General features: G+C 46.9%; 3 protein-coding genes across 12 annotated transcripts in view; all 3 read left to right on the top strand.

Moving 5' to 3' along the window:
* The first annotated feature begins 275 nt into the window (after positions 1-275).
* IRF6 (interferon regulatory factor 6) lies at positions 276-16,840 on the top strand. Of its 8 annotated transcripts, none has more exons than XM_081025395.1 (10): positions 295-523; positions 1,410-1,596; positions 4,424-4,507; positions 5,047-5,223; positions 9,198-9,402; positions 10,428-10,556; positions 13,013-13,186; positions 14,227-14,619; positions 15,321-15,439; positions 16,105-16,833. In XM_081025395.1, exons 4-10 carry the CDS (start codon positions 5,050-5,052, stop codon positions 16,327-16,329), a joined length of 1,419 nt encoding a protein of 472 aa, XP_080881521.1. In that variant the 5' UTR covers positions 295-523; positions 1,410-1,596; positions 4,424-4,507; positions 5,047-5,049; the 3' UTR covers positions 16,330-16,833. The 8 variants fall into 8 exon arrangements, with proteins under 8 accessions (XP_080881522.1, XP_080881521.1, XP_080881527.1 ...); XM_081025398.1 differs by having other exon boundaries at positions 358-523; positions 1,547-1,596; XM_081025396.1 differs by lacking the exon at positions 1,410-1,596 and having other exon boundaries at positions 276-364.
* Positions 16,841-19,909: 3,069 nt separating this feature from the next.
* LOC308487515 (UPF0739 protein C1orf74 homolog) overlaps positions 19,910-20,716 on the top strand; it is a 50,404-nt gene continuing 49,597 nt past the window's right edge. The window contains exon 1 of one of the 2 annotated variants that reach the window (XM_081025858.1): positions 19,910-20,038. The gene's annotated coding sequence lies outside the window, so the exon portion shown is untranslated. The remainder of the gene's footprint in view (positions 20,039-20,716) is intronic. The other variant, XR_013991713.1, reaches the window with a different exon arrangement.
* LAMB3 (laminin subunit beta 3) overlaps positions 19,969-20,716 on the top strand; it is a 144,705-nt gene continuing 143,957 nt past the window's right edge. For both annotated transcript variants that reach the window (XM_081025839.1, XM_081025836.1), the window contains exon 1: positions 19,969-20,038. The gene's annotated coding sequence lies outside the window, so the exon portion shown is untranslated. The remainder of the gene's footprint in view (positions 20,039-20,716) is intronic.

Here is a 20,716-nt window from a genome sequence, read left to right as displayed (position 1 = left end):
CCCTACCGCAGGATAATTATGGGGCATGAAGGAGGGGAGGCATGCTGTACACTTAGCTCTGACCTCCGAGTCGCTTCCGGTTCCCTAGACCACCAGTTACCCCCCGCCCCGCCCCGCAGGCATAAGGTGTAAACCTGAGTCTGGAAATTTTCTCAGCTGGGGTAAGAAGCCGAGGAGAGCGGTGGGGCAGGGGCTGGGCGGGGCTGGGCCGCCGGGGAACACAGAGTATCATATTTCTTGCAACCCGCCAATCCTGCACGCAGGAGGGCGTGGCTACACCTAGGAGGCGTGGCCAGGCGGCGGAGGGGGCTGCGGCGTCCAGGGCTAAGCGCTGACGTGAGCTGGGCTCACCTGGGCGGAGCAGGTAAGCGTCGGTACGGGACAGAGAGCAGAGCCCGCAGTCCCCACCTGTGCGGAGCCAGGTATTGCCCAGCCTGTGGAGGAGTGCGGTGGCGACCCGTGATCTCAACCGGGGAACTAGGTTCGGAGGGACGTCCGCTTCTGGTAGCCGGATTGAGGAAAGGTGGGGACGCAACTTCTGGAGACTAGTTTGAGGGAGGGGGGGACACGCCCGCTGGTGGACAAGGGTCCGCTCCAGAGTTTGTGGAGTTGGGAAAACTTGCTTCGGGACAGCTGTTCGTTTGCGGATACCTTCTGGGGCTGGGTGCCTGTCGCCTAGCTCCAGGTAGCTTTTGGGCGGTCCTAGCCCTGGAGCGCTGGGCCCCTCCCGACCCCACGCTCTGTCGACTCCCTTTCCCTCCCCGCCCAACCGTAGTGTGCCGCTCTCGGCCCCTACCCACACACCGTCGGATGGAGCTAAGGCGCCTCCAACCCTCCGGTCCTACCTGCTGCTGGGCCGCCGGCCCCTGTGTCCCCAAGAGGGGAATTCCCAGGCCCGCAGGCTTTTGGTCCTGGTGGGTGTTTCGCGAAATTGGGGGTGGCGGAGGCCAAAAGCTTGAGCCAGTTTTTCTCTCCTTGAATTTGCTTAGTACCGTCAGGCCCCCGCCCTTGGAGACATCCATGGATTTCCAAGTGGCCAAGCTAGGTGCTCGGCAAGGTGGCGCAGGGCGTGGTTGCTGGGGGGTGAGGCCCTCTTCGCCTGTAGGGGCTGGAGGGCGGGTGTGGAGAAATGTGGAAAGCCTCCCAGACCTGACTGGAAAGGAGGCCCGGGGTGCCACACTTTACAGGGAGCCTACTTGGTGGTAAAAGGGTCATCCCTGCCCCAGCCCTGCTCTAGGTGGATGTCAAAAGTGGAAGCCAAGGAAGGGAGAGGGAGAAGGCACTTGAGTCCAGTTAGTGAAGGCTGGTGCAGACCTAGGAAAGTAGTTTAGGGTTAGAGGTATGTGTAAGGAACGCATGACAGCAGCACCCAATAACCTGCATCTCCCTCTCATCACCCACCCACCCAGCTTCAATCAAACAGGGAGGAAGAGTGTGGGAATTATGGCCAGAGACCCAGAATTTACCCCTGAGTAGGGCTGAACTATTAATAAATGGAGGAAAGACTGGGGAATCTGGAGATTGACATTTCACTTCCATCCTGGAGGAAGAGAAAAAACAGGACCACCACTGAGACCTGTCTGCAAGAGATAGCAGGTGTGTTTTACGCTGAGGAAAACCAATGACAGCCAAATCTCAGCTTTGGGGTTGCAGTGCGCCTGGAAACTTGTCTGGGCAGGGGCTGCAGAAGTGGCAGTGGGGTATTTATAGAGGACCTGCTCTCTGCGATGGGGATGTGAGAGGAGGACGGTTAGAGCCTTGGGGAGGTTGAAAGTGTGCCTGCTCGATGCCCCGTGTGAGGGGAAGATTAACATCTTTGTTCTCTGGCTGGTAAATACCTGTTGGACACACAGACCTTGAATTTCTCTGTGATGGAAGCTAGAGATTCCAAGGGCTGATTTCAACCAGGCTAAGGTTGGTTGTTCTTTGGGCATTGGGATTTGGGCGGTGAGAGTATCTTGAAGGAGAATTCTCATTTAGGTGTGTCTGAGGGTGGGTGTCATGCAGTCTTCTCCCTAAGCACTTCATTGGCCCTCCATGCTGCTGGGATCTTTGTTGATGTTTCTGGTTTACTCTTTTAGTGTGTGGAAGGGAGGGACTTGGAAGACTGGGTGCAGTGGTAACATTCGGTACAGCACACTGTGACTCAGGAGTGTTGGATCCAGTCCCCAGGTAAAGCACTTAACTTTTCTGTGCCTCAGTTAACCTAGCTATCAAATGGGGATGAAAATAATACCACTTCCAGTTCATGAGGATCTGTGTCTTCCAGACACATTAGATAAAAACGCATGTAAAAACGGTAAAGCCTCTCTAGATATAAAGGATTGTTGTTACCTTGGTCTCATCAGCTGAAGGCCATCATCTTTTTATGCCTCCTAGTGGCCATGGAATATCTTAGCTTCCTGTGGTTAAAAAAATACTACTTGTAGTGTTTTTTTTTTTTTTAAATTATAATTAGAAACATATTGTTGTAGGAAAATGTGAATCATATAAAAAAATATATAGGTGAGTGTAAAATTCACCCACAATCCTATCACCAGGTAGCCATTATGAATGTCTTGTTGCATTGGTGTATTCTTTCTTTCTCTTTTTAAAATTTTGTGTGTATGTGCATATGTGCTCAAGTGCATATTATGTTACAAGATGGAGATGGTGTAGGCTGAATTTTCCCCTTTAATTTCATACTGTAAATGTTTCCCCAAATCCAATAAAAATTTTTCAGACACCCTGTTGTTAATGGCTGCTTAATATTGCAGCCTGTGAATGTGTAATTAGCCATTCTCCTCTGTTATTTGGTTGCTTCCAGTTTTTCCCTCTCTGCCTATTTTTAGAGTCTTAGTTACTGGATGGCAGGTGGGGGAGATCCTGGCTGACCTTCAGAAGGTGGAGAGGTTAGCAGTGGTGGAGGTGGGGCATGGAGGAGGGCAGGCTGGGGCGGTTGCTCATGTATGTTGCCATCTTGGGAGAACGCTGAGAACCTAGGGCTTGAGATCTTAATCATTGATCTCTATGGGTGGCTGCTTCTCCTTCCCCATCACTGTGTGTAGTTCCTTGTGTTGGCCTGGTTGCCTTTCTTTTTTCTTGATGGGCTGCGGATCAACCAGGATAAGCACTTTTCTTCGAAGTCCAGGAGCCGTCAGAGGTGCTTTTCAGAGTCTGACAGGCCCAGACATAGGACTTTGCTGCATTGCAGTGGAAATTGTCACAAGCCCCTCTCTAGGTTGACTGGTTTGCTGTCTGTTTTTCTATCTTCCTCCTTCCCTTTCCCCATCCCCCTTCCAGTAGGCTAGGACTGAGGAGGAGAAGGTAGAACTTGCCCTTGGGAGAATATGTGATCCCTCCTCCTTATAAGGTAAATGTTCTCCGTGGTTTGATGGCTTGTCTTGCTGCCCTACAAAACAACATAAACCAAGGCCAAGAACGTGGGGGTGGGGGGCATTTGAACACTGCATGCCAACCTCACCTGCCCACTGTGAGCTGTACTCCCAGGGGGAAGGTTTCACTTGCAGGACTTGGTAACTGGGTCAGAAGGCTCAGGTGAGAGCAGGTCCTGCCTTGCTCTTAAAGTGCCAGAGGCTGAGCTGGGTTTGGGTTTTTCCCGTTGGTTGGAAGTAGGGCTGGGGAGAGAAATGGCATTAGGGGCCAGCCCCTCAGCTACGCTCCTGAGTGGGAGCCTTCCGCTGACTCAGCTGGTTTGGTTTCTGGACCATGATCTAGGTGGGGAATTTTGGGATGTGAAGGTAACTTATTTATCTTCCTTTTCTCCTCCAGCCTTTGTGGGGCTTGAGCAGTTCCAATGTGGATTTCTTCAGGAAAGAATCTGATGGAAACATTGAGCTTAGTTGTTAGTGACTAGCTAACATAGTGCTTGATGCATGGCCAAAGATATTTGTTGAATGAATGCTATCTTTTCAGGCATCCCTTTCTTACCTTAAGTAAAAACAAAGTAAAATAAGAACACCAAAGAAATCTAAACACAACATCACAGGGAAACATTTCTCCAGTGACCGGTTTTTCCTTCAGGTATCCAATCTGGGCAGGCCTCTGTTTCCTGCTGTGAGTGCTAGCTGCTGCCTAATGTTATCTGCTATCTGCTGTGCCTGGGTGTTTTTATGAGAATCAATTGCAAACTTTACCCAGGCTGGCTCCTGCAACCAGTCAATCCACTTCAGCCTCTGTAGGGAAATAAACAGACCTAGTTGAGGAGGCTGGCCGAGCAGTACAGGGCTTGTCTTCTAACTGTCTCTGGTATTCTAGGGTTAGGAACAGTGGCATTCCATTATTCTAGGGCTTCTGAGCTTTCCCAGGCTCAGTTTGAGGGCAGGGTTCTTAGAGCCTTTGTCTCTAGTATTCCCAAGTCTTCTCCTCCACACTCTGGATTGTTCTGCAGATAATGAGTTCAGACCCGTTTTTCTTGGTACAGAATCTTTGGGTGGCCCAGAGAAAGGAAAGCTGTCTTGAGGCCCAGCTCTTGAGAACCCCGGGGACACACTGCCTGCTCATTTATGTAAGTGAGGACTTTGGAACCTTGCCCCTTGCCTATTTCTCTCTCACCAGGATGTTGTCATTTCTTACTAAAATATTCCCATTCACCTGAAGTTGTCTTGTCTAAAGAGGGAGCATGCTTCAGGTCCCTGCCCATTTCTTTGCTGTTTCCATAACTTTTTTCTTCCCTCTCCTGAGATGAGGTTGAAAAGAGCAATTTTCCTTCTCTTCCAAAATCCTTGGTTCTTCAGGAAGGACTGTGTTCCAGCAGGGATGACATCATCTTTTTATTTTTCTGCTTCAGGATTTAAATGGAAGAAATGTGATCTACTTACACGATAAGTCTGATTTGGCTACAGCATGAAGTATAAATGGCTTTGGAATAAGAATCAAAAGAACCTTTTAACCTTTTTTTCTTTTCTTCCCCACCTGGCACAGTTTATTCCCATATTTAGTTTCTTTGCTGTAATCTAATGAAACTGTAGCTCTATCGTACGGGAACAGTGGCTGGGAAAAGTTCCCAGCGACTGGCCTAATTCTGCTCTCCCCATCCCCCCCCAGATCATGGCCCTCCACCCCCGCAGAGTTCGGCTGAAGCCCTGGCTGGTGGCCCAGGTGGATAGTGGCCTGTACCCTGGGCTCATCTGGCTACACAGGGATTCCAAACGCTTCCAGATTCCCTGGAAACATGCCACCCGGCATAGCCCCCAACAAGAGGAGGAAAACACCATTTTCAAGGTAAAGAACTTCTACCATCTGATTTGAAATGTTTTCCAGTTCTCGCAGACCTTCTTGCTTTCTTGTTCTGTTATCTCTTTTGGTGTGAGGAATATACTAGATCCCCAATGCTGAGGCAACAGAATGTTTGTGATGGAGTGCCCAAATTTAGCAGGCAGAGTAATTTCTCTTGTTGGGGCACATCTAGAATGGTTGAGGTCATTTATTCTTTCCCACTGATCCAAAGTACTCAACTCACATCCCACAGGGTCCCAGGTGCAGTTGGCTAAACTCCTGTGAGTTGTTCTAAAAGCTCCTGTCAGTAATGGATTCTTCCTCTTCCTTCACTCAGGGCTCTTACTGTGAAGGGAGATGCTCAGGCCTGAGAGTGACCCTCCAGACCAGGGAGAACTATTGAGTGTCAGCAGGCTCCTAACATAGCCTGTAGGATGGGTGTAGAGGGCCCTCTGCAAGTTTTTCTTTGGGTATTAAAATATTGTGCCTCATTCATAACCTTTGTTTAAAAATTAAAGGTTATTTCATTATAAGTTTTTAATTCTACAAGTATGGTTTCTTAAATAAAAAAACAACATTGGGAATATGGTTAGGAATATTGTAATAACTATGTGTGGTGTCAGATGGGTAATAGATTTATCGGGGTGATCATATCGTAAGTTATGTAAATGTCTAATCACTATGTCGTACACCTGAAACTAATATAATATTGTATGTCAGCTGTAACTGAAGAAAAGATTTTTTTAAAATTAAAATAAACCTACATTGAAACACACAAAAAATGGCTCTGATATGAGAATAATTTTATTTAACTGAAAACAAGATGTAATCACATGATGTTTTACAAAATTTAAGTGAAACCAAAGCTTGACTGGAGACAGAAGTAGGTGGGAAGCTGGTTGTGGGGAGGGATGTGATGTGGTTGTTGATTCTGGAGCCTGTGCCTCAGCTCCAGACCAACTTCTCTGTGCTGGTCAGCCCTCCATCTCATGAGAAGCTTTTGTTCCTGTACCCCTAAGACACGGAGAAGTGAGTTCATCCTTTTCTTTCCTAACTGTAAGCTGGGAAGCCACCAGTGAAATCCAGGCCCTACCATGGCCTCTCAAGATTGATGCTCCAGCTTCTTGCTGAGGTTGGATCTGGAAAGGTGGGGTCACATCTCAAAGGAGAGCCATCCTGAAGATGTTTCCCACCCATCTCAGTTAGTTATGACAGGTGTGGTGAGAACAGTTGGAGAGAAAAGTGGCCTTATAGTACTTGGAAAGGAAATGAGCCCTTTCAATTTAAAAATTAAATAATGATGTAAAAGTGGTAGGTCAATATCTGTAAACCAGCACCAACTCTGAGTTGGGGTGGAGTGGGGGATGGGCCTGTCCTGGCCAGCTGACCTTCCATTGTAGCCTTGGTCTGAAACTGGGTTTGCTGTTGAATTGTCTGGTGGTGGCTGGCCGTAGGGGGAAGAGGCTGGTTCCTGAAAGCCCCACTCAGGAGAGTGGTCTGCGTGCGTAGGGCTTGAGGAAAAGGTGGCTGTGGGAAGCTGCTTTGTCTTATTTATATCTGTAGATCTATTTTCAGAATGCTAAGGGAGAACCTTGGAATTCAGGAGAAGAGTGAGGTTTTCTTCACAGAACCAAGCTCTGACAGGCCTTTGGCAGGGGGCACTGGAATTAAGTGGGTGCCTGGTCCATACTCTTATGTCCATTATCTCATTTAATTCTTGACAACTCTATAAGAGAGTTGTTATCCTCATGTTGTAGGTGCAGAAGCTAAGTCTCAGAAGGGCTGGTAGCTTGCCCAAATCAGACAGCCAATAAGTAGTGGGGTCAGGATGTGAGTCCAGACTTATCTGCTGCCCCATTCCCATACTGCCCCTTCTGTCTGGGAGTTGGAAGACCTGGCTTCAGATCCTACTACCATCAATCGCATGTGTGGTCTTGAGCATGTCACATAATTTAGTTTCCCCTGCAGTAAAATGGGGATGAACCCAGTGTCTTGTTTGCCTCACAGGATTGTTGTGAAAATTGAGTGAAAGAATGTATAGGAAGGGACTGATCAGTTACCATAAAAATGCTGAGATTATTTCCATTTTAGGAAGAGACATAGGGACCTGCTCAGGGCCAAGATCTCAGAAGCATGACTCAGAATGGATGGAACAAGTGATATATATAAATCATAATGATATGGCTATGTGGCAGGTGCTACCTTCTGCTGTGTCGGCCTCGAGTTCTCTGTATCATCCTAATGGGCCCAGGAAATGGCTCAGTTGTGAGGAAAAGGACCGAGGCTATAGTTCTGGGGTCATCTAGTTGCTCTCTGTGAAGGGGCAGAGATTTAGGGAGCCACAGAAATTTGCAGGCCTGAGCCAGCGTCAGCACAGCCCAAGCCAGTTGGGTGGGGCCAGAGTGGGAGTGGGCACAGAAGATCAGAAAAGCAGAAGACGCAGTGAGGCCAGGGAGCATGAGGCACAACTGGAGATGTGCTCCTCAGACACTAGGGACCAGTGAGTTTGAAATCCCCTATAGGGGGCTGGATGGAAAGGTGCCTGCTCAGCCACCTGGGGTGGCACAACTTCGTCAAACCTCTTCATTCCATACTTCACAACAAATAGAGGAGCCCCCTAGTCTGAGAAGACGGTAAGAAGTGAGTCTGATTTGGAGGAGAAGGGTTTAGATTAGCTATTGGAAGAAACTTCCTCATGATTGTGAGGCTGTGCAGGGAGTTACTGTGTCCATCAGAGATACCAAAGGCTGGGGCAGAACAACTCCATTTCAGCTTGAGGAAGAAGTCTTCGGTCAGGAGCAGAGGGTGGGAGTTGGGACTGGATGAGTGATATGTCCTGCCAGCTTGAACAAATTGCTGTGTGCTTCCTGATCTGGAGAACCCTGTAAGGATATCCCCCTTTTCTGCATCAGAACATACTTGACTCCTGGAGAAAGCGTAGAGATCTGAGAATATGCGTATGTTAGCGATGGGCAAGAATAGATACCTTGTGAGCAGAAACCTAAATGCCTGTTAGACCTGGAAGGAGGAACCAGAGAGGAGGAGCCAAAGTGGTTTTAGCCCATGCCACCAGCCACTGGTGTTTCTAGAAAAATGTTTCCAGTGAAGTGGGAGTTTGAGGAAATAGGGAAAGCAGGGGGGTGTGGGTATATTAGGACTTGAGGCCCTCGATCTTAAGCTGAGCAAGCTGAACCCCCAAGCGTGTGCTTCCTGTCCGCCTACTGCTTCTCCTAAGGCACTTGATTTCTACAACTATTTATGCATCAGATTGAAGTTTGAAGGGGGAGGGAATAGCAAGGCAAAACTCTTCATGTCATATGTCATCTCCCCTTGCCTTATTATTAGATAATTTATCCATGTCAAAAGCAAGAAAGCCAAAAAAGAAAAAATAACAAAAAAGAAGACCAGAAATCCTGCTATCTGAAGTTACCATTAGCATTTTGGTGTACATTGTTTTCAGACTTTATTTTTCAACCCTTCATTATAGCTAGTTTAGTTAATGGGTGGTCCTGGCACTAACTCTTGAGCTAAGGCTCCTCCTTTCTAGACACTATGTTTGCTTGTGGCTTAATTTCCCTCAGCCCTGTCTTGCCTGGTCCCGAGGGTGGTGTTTCCTGCAGCAGTCTCTGTAAATTGGCGTTGGGATGGTGGGGCAGTCAGGTGGGTTTTGTGTGTGTGTGTCTCTGTACCCTGTTTCCCTGAAGATAAGACCTAGCCGGACAATCAGTTCTAATACATCTTTTGGAGCAAAAATTAATATAAGACCCGGTCTTATTTTACTGTATAAGACTTGGTTTAATATAATATAATGTAATGTAATGTAATACTGGGTCTTATATTAATTTTTGCTCCAAGACTCTTTAGAGCTGATAGTCCAGCTGGGTCTTATTTTTGGGGAAACACAGTATGAGACAGGGTGTGCACACTCCCCAATGTGTCTGGGTGACAATAGGCACTCACTGCAGTTTTCTATTCTTCAGGCCTGGGCTGTGGAGACAGGGAAGTACCAGGAAGGGGTGGATGACCCTGACCCGGCTAAATGGAAGGCCCAGCTCCGCTGTGCTCTCAACAAGAGCAGGGAATTCAACCTGATGTATGATGGCACCAAGGAGGTACCCATGAACCCGGTGAAGATATATCAAGTGTGTGACATCCCCCAGCCCCAGGGCTCCATCATTAACCCAGGTGAGGCCCCAGTTTCTGGGGAGAAGGTGGACAGTATGCCATGTTTTGGTCTGGACTCTTGAAGAGATAGTTGACTTGAAAATTGCCTGGGTTATTACATTTAAGACTGGCACTCACTGCAAAGCAAGAAAGCCTGTCCCTAGGAGGGACCCAGAGAGCAGAAGATGTAAACTCACCAAAATCTTGCTCACTTAGAGGAATAGTGAAGTGTTAGAAAGTAGAGGGAGTATAGCTTTCTACTGTAAAAATAACTTCTCTTGGGACTCGACACCGAGACGAGAGGCTGGGTAGTTTAGAAGAAGGAGGAATTAAAACTTAGAAGGTTTGAGTTCTAAACCCGGCTCTTATCACTTCACTACTTGTGGGACATTGAATCAAGGCATTTGAGCCTCAGTTTCTTCATCTGTAAAATGTGGGCGCTCATCTTTTTTACCTATTTCAAAGGCCGTTGTAAGAATCAATTGACATGACATGTAAAAGCTATTAAGTTCTCTTTATGAAAGTTGTGGTGAGTGACCATTTAATTGTAGGATACTTTCGCTAAGAGAATATCACCTGCTCCTCCTGTTTACCCAATCCTAACAAGAACAACTAAGAGGCAGATAATTTAGACTTGTCCTCCAGCAAATCTAGTGAGGCCCTGCCCTAAGGAAAGGGTCTGTTCTCCCATTAAGCTTACAGAGGAGAGAAATGAGTGTCCTTGAGTCCCTAACAGGGGTGCTAATGTGTAGGAAGAGGGTTAGAGTAGGAATTAAGAGATTTCTGGAGAAGGGAAGGGGCTCTGCAGCTCCTGAAGAGGGGAGGGGAAGAGAGGTTACATTAGGAGTCTGTAGGAGGAATTGGAAGCAGGGCTTAGTAACAGCCTCGGCTTCCACTCTTTTTGGTTGGGGCATTGAGGGTGCACACTGAAACTGGGGACCCTCTGTGTTTGCAGTTCCTGGCTTGTGCAGTGGGTCAGCTAGCTGCAGGGTTAAAAGTGTAACCTGAGGCGCTCACTGCGGGCTTGCGTGTCTGTTTCTTGGTAGGATCCACTGGATCCGCTCCGTGGGATGAGAAGGATAATGATGTGGATGAAGAAGATGAGGAAGATGAGCTCGATCAGTCCCAGCACCATGTTCCCATCCAGGACACCTTCCCCTTCCTGAACATCAATGGTGAATGGGGGTGATGGGTGGTACAGAGGGATGGGGAGGATGTAAGGGGCTTTGAACTTGGTACCACTGTACTGGGAGCAGTGACAGCACCCTGTGGCCAGGCTGCTGGTCTATTAGCAAGTAAGGGTCATACGCAAGGGAACTCTGCTGGTCCAGTTACCCCAGTGAGGTGACTTCTAAGCATAGAGATCATCTTCTGATTCTTATGTGATAATTCAGAGAAGTTAACATTTTTAATTCATTCTCAATCCCATATTCAAATCCATCAGGTTTTATGTATTTTGTTGATTTCCTTCAGGCCACCTGCAGACATCATTTTTATGAATTGTAGGCAAACTCTTTTGCTATTTCCCTCAGTGTAAATTTTGTGTCACTTCCTTAATGGGGTCTATTCTGCTAAGGCTGTACGATAGCAACTTGTGGCTTCTACAGCTGTCAGTACTAGGCTCTGATAGAGATTTTTCTTTTGTGGACTTTTTAAATTCAGCTTCCCAGGACAGATGAGTTGAGAGCTTGGGAGGTCACTGTGTGACAGAGCAGGTCCCATTGTACATTCCGAGGATGCTCAAACACAAGGAGAATTGTTCTGCAGGATCTTCACTTGAACTGTCCACTGAAATGCTCCTAGGCAAATGGCAGCATTCAGTTGAGCAACTTTTCACTGGCTTTCTAGGTCCAGCTGGCTGCTATGGGTCAAATGAGATATTTGTGCTACCTAGAAAATTTAGTATATCAAGATGATTCCGGGGCCCGCCCGGTGGCTCGGGCAGTTAGAGCTCCATTCTCCTAACGCCAAAGGCTGCCGGTTTGATTCCCACATGAGCCAGTGGGCTCTCAACCACAAGGTTGCCAGTTCAATTCCTCTAGTCCCGCAAGGGATGGTGGGCTCCGCCCCCTGCAACTAAGATTCAACACGGCACCTTGAGCTGAGCTGCCTTCCAAATGGCTCAGTTGGTTGGAGCGCATCCTCTCAACCACAAGGTTGCCAGTTCGATTCCTCGACTCCCGCAAGGGATGGTGGGCTGCACCCCCTGCAACTAGCAACGGCAACTGGACCTGGAGCTGAGCCGCGCCCTCCACAACTAAGATTGAAAGGACAACAACTTGAAGCTGAACAGCACCCTCCACAACTAAGATTGAAAGGACAACAACTTGACTTGAAAAAAGTCCTGGAAGTACACACTGTTCTCCAATAAAGTCCTGTTCCCCTTCCCCAATAAAAAAAAAAAATCTTTAAAAAAAGAAAAAAAAGATGATTCCTTTAGGATTTTGGAGTACTCTATTCCAGGTGATGCCCCTAGCTTTGAGAATTAAGAAATGACTCTGATGCCCTGTCCCCTTGCATTCCTTCACTTACCTTGCCATTTATATCTTTGCAACCAGGTGATGAGTTAAAAATATCATAGAGCTCTTTCAGGTCAATGTCGCCACATGCTACATTCCCATTTAATGAAATTCTAAGAGTTGGGCACCTGGAAATGTGGGATCCTTTCCCCCAAGTCCTTGGATGACTCCAGTTAATGTGAGGTCTTACTTTATGGGCTGCGTTGGATCCTTTTTGGAAAGATGTGGGACATACATTAAAAACAAAAAAGTAAAATGGGTGCATAGATTTAACCAGACTTATATACAAAGGGTCAAAGAAACATTAACCTCTGTGATTTCAGAGCTGTTGGGACAGAGGAAGAAGAATTGTTGAAGAATAGATGCCTAAGAGGTGAGGCTAGGAGGAGAAAACTGTAGGCTTTGGAGTGAGCCAACTTTGACAATAGCAGAGAAATAGGATGGGTTTTTCATTCTCTTTAAAAAAGCTTTCATTGGATACTTTTGAGTAAATAATACTCTTACATTTAAAATTCATAACAGTATAAGGTAATCAGTTGAATGGTTTTCCTTTCATCCTGGCTCTGAATCTCCCAGTCCCTTTCTTGGAGGGGGTAGATCTTTCCAGGTTATTGGGTATCATTCCAGATGTTTTAGGCATGTAAAAGTGTTTGCTTGTTTTTAATGGAATTTCCGTAAATTAACACTTACTTGAAGCTCATCAACTCGTTCAGTTGAGTTCATTTTATGGAAGAGAACCATGTTCCATTTAATTTCTAGGGTCAGATTTAGGGTCAGACTAAATCTAAGGGTCAGACTAAGTCTGATTGTAGGGTCAGACTACAGGGAACCTCTCATTCATGCTCATACTAATTTAACCTCAGAGAAAACTCACTTGTGTATCTTCAGCAAATGCAGATTTTCAGACCTATGAGTTTATGGTAGTACTAATATAATTAGGAAGCAGAAGCAGGGGAACCTTCTTTCTCACTGTGTTAGTTGTAGGAATCAGGAATGGGCTGCCACATTGAGCCGTGTTCCAGTCTGTTACCTTTGTTAGGTTTTAGAACCTCAGACCAGGTGATGTGCATGTGTGATCCCCTTGCCTACTCAACCACATCCTTCTGTTCTAGGTTCTCCCATGGCACCAGCCAGTGTGGGCAACTGCAGTGTAGGTAACTGCAGTGTGGGCAACTGTAGCCCTGAAACAGTGTGGCCCAAAACTGAACCTCTGGAGATGGAAGTACCCCAGGCTCCTATACAGCCCTTCTATAGCTCTCCCGAGCTATGGATCAGCTCTCTTCCAAGTAAGTGATGGGTCTTTAGCTCTTATGATAGTCCCTTCCTGCCCTGCTGTCTGCCTTCTGCCTCTATTTCTTTGCCTTGTACAGAATAGCTACCATTCCCACAGGTGCCCTCTGTGTTTGGTTCCTGGCCAGCTGACGATGAGTCACCAGGGAAGAAGTAAAGAAACATTAGCCCATACCTAATTGCCCATAGGGATGCTCTGATTGGTTACAGCTCCAGGTTACTTACCTCGGTTGGGTGGGAGGCCTGGGTTTATCAGTTTGGTTAGGGGATTTGGGGACAAGACCAGTTGTGGGATAGGGAGGTTAATGGCCATTGATTTGTTCAAGGAGGTTCTTGAATTTTGAGGGGCTTTAGGGCTAAGAAAAAATCTGTTTTGAATTCGGCACAAATTTATCTCAATGAAGAATCAATGTCATTGTCCCGTCTCCCTTTTAGGTTACATATGGTGGTGGTGGTGGTGGTGGGGTGAGTGCTAGAGTTTTGTCCAAGAGGCTAACAGTTTTGACAAGACCATAGGTTCAATGCTAAGTGAAAATTTACTTTGCTGTGAACTATGTCCTTTTATGATATATTGTTGGGACAGATCCGCAGTGTGTGCTCAGTGTGTAATTTTCAGCAAGATGGCTTGGTATTTCTTGTTCTTCCTCTTGTTTCTTTAAACAATAAGCCAAAAATGAGACATAAACAGATACATTAGCTTTTTGCTTTTTCCAATGCCTATTGATGTAAAGACTCAGTCAGTATGAAATGGGGAGACCAGGACACAGAACTTTGCTTGGAGAAGTTGTAGCCTTTATGGTGCGTTGATTGAACAGAGATAGTAGAGATGGACCTTGACCTGTTGGCTCTAAGGCAGTCCTTTGAGTGACTATTTCAGGGATATGTTGATGTCTCCCTTTATTGCAGAAAGGATAACTATGGCAGTGACCTTCCTCAATGCTGGTTGAAAGGTGCCTTAATCTTGACGGACTTGTGTGAGGCTTAGGGATGAACAGGCAGCCCAGTAGGACTCTTACTGTCCTCTCTCACCTTGCAGTGACTGACCTGGACATCAAGTTTCAGTACCGTGGGAAGGAGTATGCGCAGACCATGACTGTGAGCAACCCCCAGGGCTGCCGGCTCTTCTATGGAGACCTGGGTCCCATGCCTGACCAGGAGGAGCTCTTTGGTCCTGTCAGCCTGGAGCAGGTCAAGTTCCCAGGTCCAGAGCATATCACCAATGAGAAGCAGAAGCTATTTACCAGCAAGCTGCTAGATGTCATGGACAGAGGACTGATCCTGGAGGTCAGCGGTCACGCCATTTATGCCATCAGGCTGTGCCAGTGCAAGGTGTACTGGTCTGGGCCATGTGCCCCATCGCTTGTTGCCCCAAACCTGATTGAAAGACAAAAGAAGGTCAAACTGTTTTGTCTGGAAACATTCCTTAGTGGTGAGTCTTTTTTCAGAAGGTTGATGGTGGGATCTGCTCCCTGGATGTATGTCTTTCTCCTTCCTTCCCCCCCGTTCCTGGCTCTGCAAAGAAAGATCTTAGCCAAAAAATTTATTCTGGAAAAAGTCGAGGTAGAAGAGAACCTTGGTTCTGCAAAATGAAAGTGACCTGGGCAACAAAGAAGGGCATTCTACTCCAATGCCATGTACTTGGAAGATATTTTGAGGTTAGTTTTGGCTCTTTTACTGGCAAAAGAGGGAAACAACCTTGTCATTACTTCCCAAATGCCGCCAGCTTACCCTTAACTTTGGAAGGTGACCCTGTTCATCATAATCAGCAAAACGTACACTCTTCTCCTTTGGGAAGTATCTGAGTGGTGAAGTCAATCAGATAAATTTAGGGAGAGCATTGAGTTGTGAATTCTGTAGTTTGGTGTGAACCCCAAGTCTAGTTCAGTGATATCCTCTGAAATGATGAAAATGTTCTGTATGTATTTGTGTTGTTCAGTGTGGTAGCCGCTAGCCACATGTGGCTACTAAGCATGTAGATGTAGCTAAGAAACTATTAAATTTTAATTGACTTAAATTTAATAGCCATCTGTTGTGGCTAGTGGCTACCATATTGGGCAGCATAAAAGTGATATTTACTGAGGGGATATGGAATGACCCATGACACTGAACTTGTTCTTCCACTTTCTGCAGATCTCATTGCCCACCAGAAAGGACAGATAGAGAAGCAGCCGCCATTTGAGATCTACTTATGCTTTGGGGAAGAATGGCCAGATGGGAAACCCCTGGAAAGGAAACTCATCTTGGTTCAGGTAAGGAGATAAGGATGTAACAACAACTCTTTGCCTTTTTATCAATGCTTTAGCCCCTCTGTCCAGGGTAGAGTCCATCAGCCTGTGTGGGTTTGCGTCCCATCAGATGGAGTAGCAGACTCAAGCTTTGTATGTTGTACAGTAGGACCAAGCTAGGGAATAAATACAGGTCTCAATGTGGCTGACTGATTTAGTGGAGATCTTACCTTTCATTTTCTTACTGACATTACAGTCTTGCTGAAACCTAACTGGATACGACTCTTTCCAGCTCTTACAAAAACCTTTTGAGTTACTTTTAAGAACATAACCTTATTCTAGGCAGCGGCAGCAAGACTAGTTGGGTTCGGCCCCTGGATTTGTGCAACAAGACAAGCAATCGATTTAATTTGGGTAAAAGTCTTGCTAAATAAGCAGCTGTTTATTTAGGCATGTGATGTGATGCTACATCTAGGTTCTTTACCTTCATTTGAACCAACTTTTAAAGTGAACTTCAGTAGGACGTTTAAGAGAGATGAAAGCATATCCTGTATCTAGACATTAGAGTGGGGTGGGCGGGTGGGGCTTCCCCAGGGCCTCACTGGTCCTTCCTTCAACCTTGAGTCCCTCTTGCTATTTAAAAATACCTTTTCCTTAGCGGTTACCTGTGTGCTCTGTGTCCTGAACAGGTCATTCCGGTCGTGGCCCGAATGATCTACGAGATGTTTTCTGGTGATTTTACACGATCCTTTGACAGTGGCAGTGTCCGCCTGCAGATCTCAACTCCAGATATCAAAGATAACATTGTTGCTCAGCTGAAGCAGTTATACCGCATCCTCCAAACCCAGGAAAGCTGGCAGCCCATGCAGCCCACCCCCAGCATGCAACTGCCCCCTGACCTACCGGCTCAGTAATCATAAATGCCATCTTCCTTCTGTTTTTTACCATTTGTACATATGGATATTTTGTATTATTCAGATTTAACTAGCTTTTTAAACCTCTTTTCTTTCTAACAATGTTAGTAGTCTCTGACTGTCCAAATATGTCTCGCTCTTTAAAGTTGATTTAATTTATGGAAAAATCACCCTTCGTACTTTTCCTTTCTTTTTTAAACCTCCCAATGGTAGTATAATGTAGTAGAAGGAAATTTGGCCTGGGAGCTTGGACACCAGGGTTCTAGCTCCCGCTTTGCTTCCAACGGTGTGACCTTGAACCAAGTCATTTAACCTCTGGGCTTCAGATTCATTACTGTAAAGTGAAGGGGCTGGAATGATGCCTGAAATAATGCCAGCTTTAAAACTGACTTGATGACTTCCTTCTACTTGTTCAAGGCAAAACTGCCTGGAACAGAACCCTTCTGCATTGTTCTTGTTCCACGTTTTTGTTGCTTTCATTAAAGTTCCCTCAAGCACTGATTTGTCCAGGATTGATCTTTGTTTGACCTGTTCTGCTAGTATCGTAAGCTGGCTCCCTGATGGAGGAAGTGAGAGGGAGGGGAGCCGGCTGGTTGCTTAGGAACCAAGCTTGATATCTAAATAGAAATAAGTGCCAAAGTCTGAAAGTCACCTGGCCTGTGGAGTAAAAGCACATAAATCGAGCGTCTAAAGGGAAACTATCGACATAGAAGGCCCAGGGATCCTGTGGAAGAATTGGGTGTGTGGTGTTCAACTTGCCACCACGCAGATCTCACTGTGTGTGTGACTCAGTGGCAGCCTTCAGAGAGGATAGAGCTCTCTTTTTCTTTTTTTCTTCTTTGAAGAAGATCAGGGGGTGAACTATGCATCTAGGAAACGTCTGACTATGAAATGGACAATTCTTCCTTCGTTGGGGAATCTTACAGTCTTTTTATCATTTGGATTATTTGCATTTGGGAAAAATGGGGTGTTGAATGTGTTAAGGCCAGAGTGAAGAAGGGCTGGGCAGTGCTTTTCTGGAAGAGGCTCACCTAGCACAAATCCACTTGTCTCCCTTACCAGTAGAGGTAGCTGGGTGTGAACAATTAAGGTGTAGAATTTTGCAACAAACTGGTCGTTATCGTTTAACTTTTGCTTGGTCCCTGACCCTTTTGCCCTTTGTTTTTTGAAGATGAAACCATGTACATGATTTAAACTCCAAGACCTCAATGATAAACAATCTCTAGTTGCAGCCCCAATCTTCTCAAATACTGATACCTATTTGTGCCAGGCCATATTCAGGGTAGCATGACGAGTCTGCTACCCTTAAACCAAGCCACCTCCTACTTGCTACTAATGTTGAGTTAGCTGAAAAGTTGGTCTAGCTTTGTTTCAAAAACTATGACCTCAACTCAATCGCAGCTGGCGGTGGGACTTACTTATTTAGGATGCTTAAGCCGTGGTTTTGGGGCCTCTATGGGACCTAATGGGATCTGCTGTTGCTAAGGTAAGAGCCAAAGAAATCTGCGTAAAGGTGAGGTGCTCAGCTATGAACAGAAATTGGGCTTCTAAAGACCAGGAAACAATGCAAAGTATAGAAACTATGTTTTTTCGGTCATTCTGTTAAGCGGGTTAAGTGAGGGATTTGATCTTGATTGCTGGCTTCCTGTGTGTGTCTGCATAACTCCAAGCTGTAAAGAATGACTGAGGGTAATTGGGAGGGCAGCTGTTAGATCTGGGCTGGTCCCTTTCCCTTATTCTGTGAGATGGTAACAGCCATGCTGTTCATCTGGATGGGGGTCCAGACAATGTGAGCTGGCAAAGGATGTAGAAAAGAGTGTTCTGAAGTGCTAAGAAGCATCAGACTTTTAGTATGTGACTGTAATGAAATTTTCTGAACATGTCAGGGGAATGGATGAGTGGTTTTATGTGGTCTTAACTAGATAGCCCAGTCCCTCCCCTTCTACCCCCCACCCCCTTTTTAACCATTTTAGAATGCTGGGAGAGTGCGTGCAGAGCTCTACCCTGATCTCCCTCTGTGCTCTTTCTCTGTTCCTGAGGGATAGATACCAGGTGCTCTTTCTCTTTTGGAGACAGTTTATCTCCTTTGCTGGCTACATCACTCATTCCCTTGGTGTCTTCACCTTGATTAAAGGGAGTTAGATGGTGTCACCAACTCTTTTTCTTTGCTGTCCTCTCCACCACCAAAGTTAGCTCAAAAAGAACCCACTAGTTAAAGGAAGGGCACGTGCTGGATCTAGTCTGGTCCCTTCCCCATATAGTTAGATCTTTGGTTGTATGTTCGCATAGCACCCCATTCTTCCTCTTTCAGAATAATCAATTCCCTGTCATTGCCCAGATCTGAGTCCTGCTTGACGACAAACTTGAAGGTAGGGACTGTTTGTCTTGGACTTCGCTGCCAGCCGTTTGTCTGGTACAAGTATGTTCTCCAAGATTTGATAGAATAAACGAATGGACTAAATAAGTCATTTATTTTAGGGATTTATTGCTAATCACCATGGTAAAATAAAATACATATGGGGAAAGAAAAAATTCTAAAATTAGTTTCTAGTCTCTGCTTCTATAGTAATTCCCTGTGAGCTAAGAACCAACATTAGACTGGGAACCCTCCAAGCTGGTTCTCCTTCCGGGCGGGGCCCATCTTTACTCCACCGTTGTCTCTTCTCATCGTCTGATGGCACCACTAAGGCAGAGCCAGAAGTGAAATCTCCGGGGTAGGTGCCCACAGTCCCCTTGGCCTCTGCCTTGCCCAGGTATCAGTAAATTTGGGCCATATTGTCAGGTAAGAGCTTTCTCAAGAACTTCCTTCCCTTCATGGTATGGGTCACATCGCTGGTAGCGATAGAGGTGTTAACCCTTCAGTGCAATAACCCTTTGTCGTCTTAATGACCTCGTTGAAAAGCCTCTGCATCTCCGCTCCTCCTTTCCCGGGTGAAGTCGGCACACCGCAATTCTAGAGCTGGAGCTGCACGAATGTGGGGTGCCGCATACGCGACCATTAGCCCTTCTCGTCTTGCTTAGCAACGACAAACCGTGGCCAGGACAGCACTTGTGCACCCACTTCTCAGAATTCGGCCTCTTAAATACAGGACTTAGGCAGGTCAAAGTGTGGGGGGAAAAAGGCCCCAGAACTTCACAGCACAACCCACAGGTGAGGATATTCTGTAAGACGTCGCTTAACGAAAAGTTCGCTTGGAGGGGAAATCGCATTTCTCTCTACACAAATGAAAGGCTGTCTATGCGCGTGTGCCCTGCTTCCGGCTTCCCTATCAAGAGGGACACCCGACAGAACAGACGACCGGCAGCGCGCGAAGCTGAGCGGAGCCAGCGGCCGGCGATCATCCTCCAGGTCCCGCCTTCTTTGGTTTACTTCCGCCCCACCCGTTCCTACGCAGACGGGCGGGGCCGGCGTCTGTCTGGCCAGAAAGGGCGGGGCCGCGGACGCCCACACTTCCGGCACGCCTCGGGGCGGCCTCGTCCGGGGTTATAACGCGAGGTGCGCGAGCGGGCCGGATGACGTCACGGGAGGCGGCGGCGATTCGGGATGCATTGGGCATGCGCCATACACCTACGTCGTGACCCGGCGCTGAGAGGGCGGGGTTTCCAGTGCGGCGGAGCGCAAGGCCTTGCCCGATTCCCGGCAGCGCGCAGGAAACCGGCGAAAGGAGTCCCTGAGCCCGCGAACCTGCAGCGGAAGTGGGAGGAGAACGTATGTGTGTGAGAGACATCTGTGCCTCGTTTAACAAATCACGATGATATGCCCGGGAAAGGGGAGGGGGGTTGGAGTGAACCCATGTTCCGAGGGTCCCCGGATGTCGGCGAGAAGGAGATTGAGAATGGCGGGGCCAACGAAGTGAAACTACAGCCCTCCTGCAGTTCTAACAGATTTCATTAATTTACTTTTATGTCTCAGGGTGACATAGTTCTTAGTCCACATTCTAGTGTACAGTTAATCAGATTTGTGTCACAATTATTCTGGCGGGAGGAGAAGGGAAAGTTGGCAGTGGAAAGGGTGCATTTGGAACCTGGAACTGTCTCGGAAGGGACCCTTTGAGGTGAGATGCTCTGAATTTTGCCAAAGGCTGCCCTGCCTCTTCTTTGTCTCACACCTTAAGGTTTGAATCAGAAAATAATTTACAAAAGATAAAATTTAGATTAGACGCCAGAGAAAATATAAATCTAGCCCTGAGGCCAGAAAGGAACTTGGGACTGAGGAGGACTAGGTCAAGCACAGAAATCAGGTAGCATTGGTGACCCCATCTTGTGTGGGCTGGGTTAGCGTTCCCAAACGACCTTCGGAAGACGCTGTGTGACTCAGGGGAAGACTGTTGGCAGCTTTCCCGGTATGTCACTGGCTGGTGTTCATGTCCATTCCCTGCTCCTGCTT

Source organism: Rhinolophus hipposideros, assembly GCF_964194185.1.
Source record: "Rhinolophus hipposideros genome assembly, chromosome: 19".
Lineage (NCBI taxonomy): Eukaryota > Metazoa > Chordata > Mammalia > Chiroptera > Rhinolophidae > Rhinolophus > Rhinolophus hipposideros.
This window is presented reverse-complemented; position numbering and strand designations above follow the sequence as displayed.

What these genes read in the sequence shown, in the direction of transcription:
- IRF6 (XM_081025394.1), top strand. Translation starts at nt 5,050, where the DNA reads ATGGCCCTCCACCCCCGCAGAGTTCGGCTGAAGCCCTGGCTGGTGGCC. An exon ending in AGGAAAACACCATTTTCAAG is followed by an intron (nt 5,224 to 9,197) that starts GTAAAGAACTTC and finishes TCTATTCTTCAG; the next exon opens with GCCTGGGCTGTGGAGACAGG. An exon ending in TCTGGAAACATTCCTTAGTG is followed by an intron (nt 14,620 to 15,320) that starts GTGAGTCTTTTT and finishes CACTTTCTGCAG; the next exon opens with ATCTCATTGCCCACCAGAAA.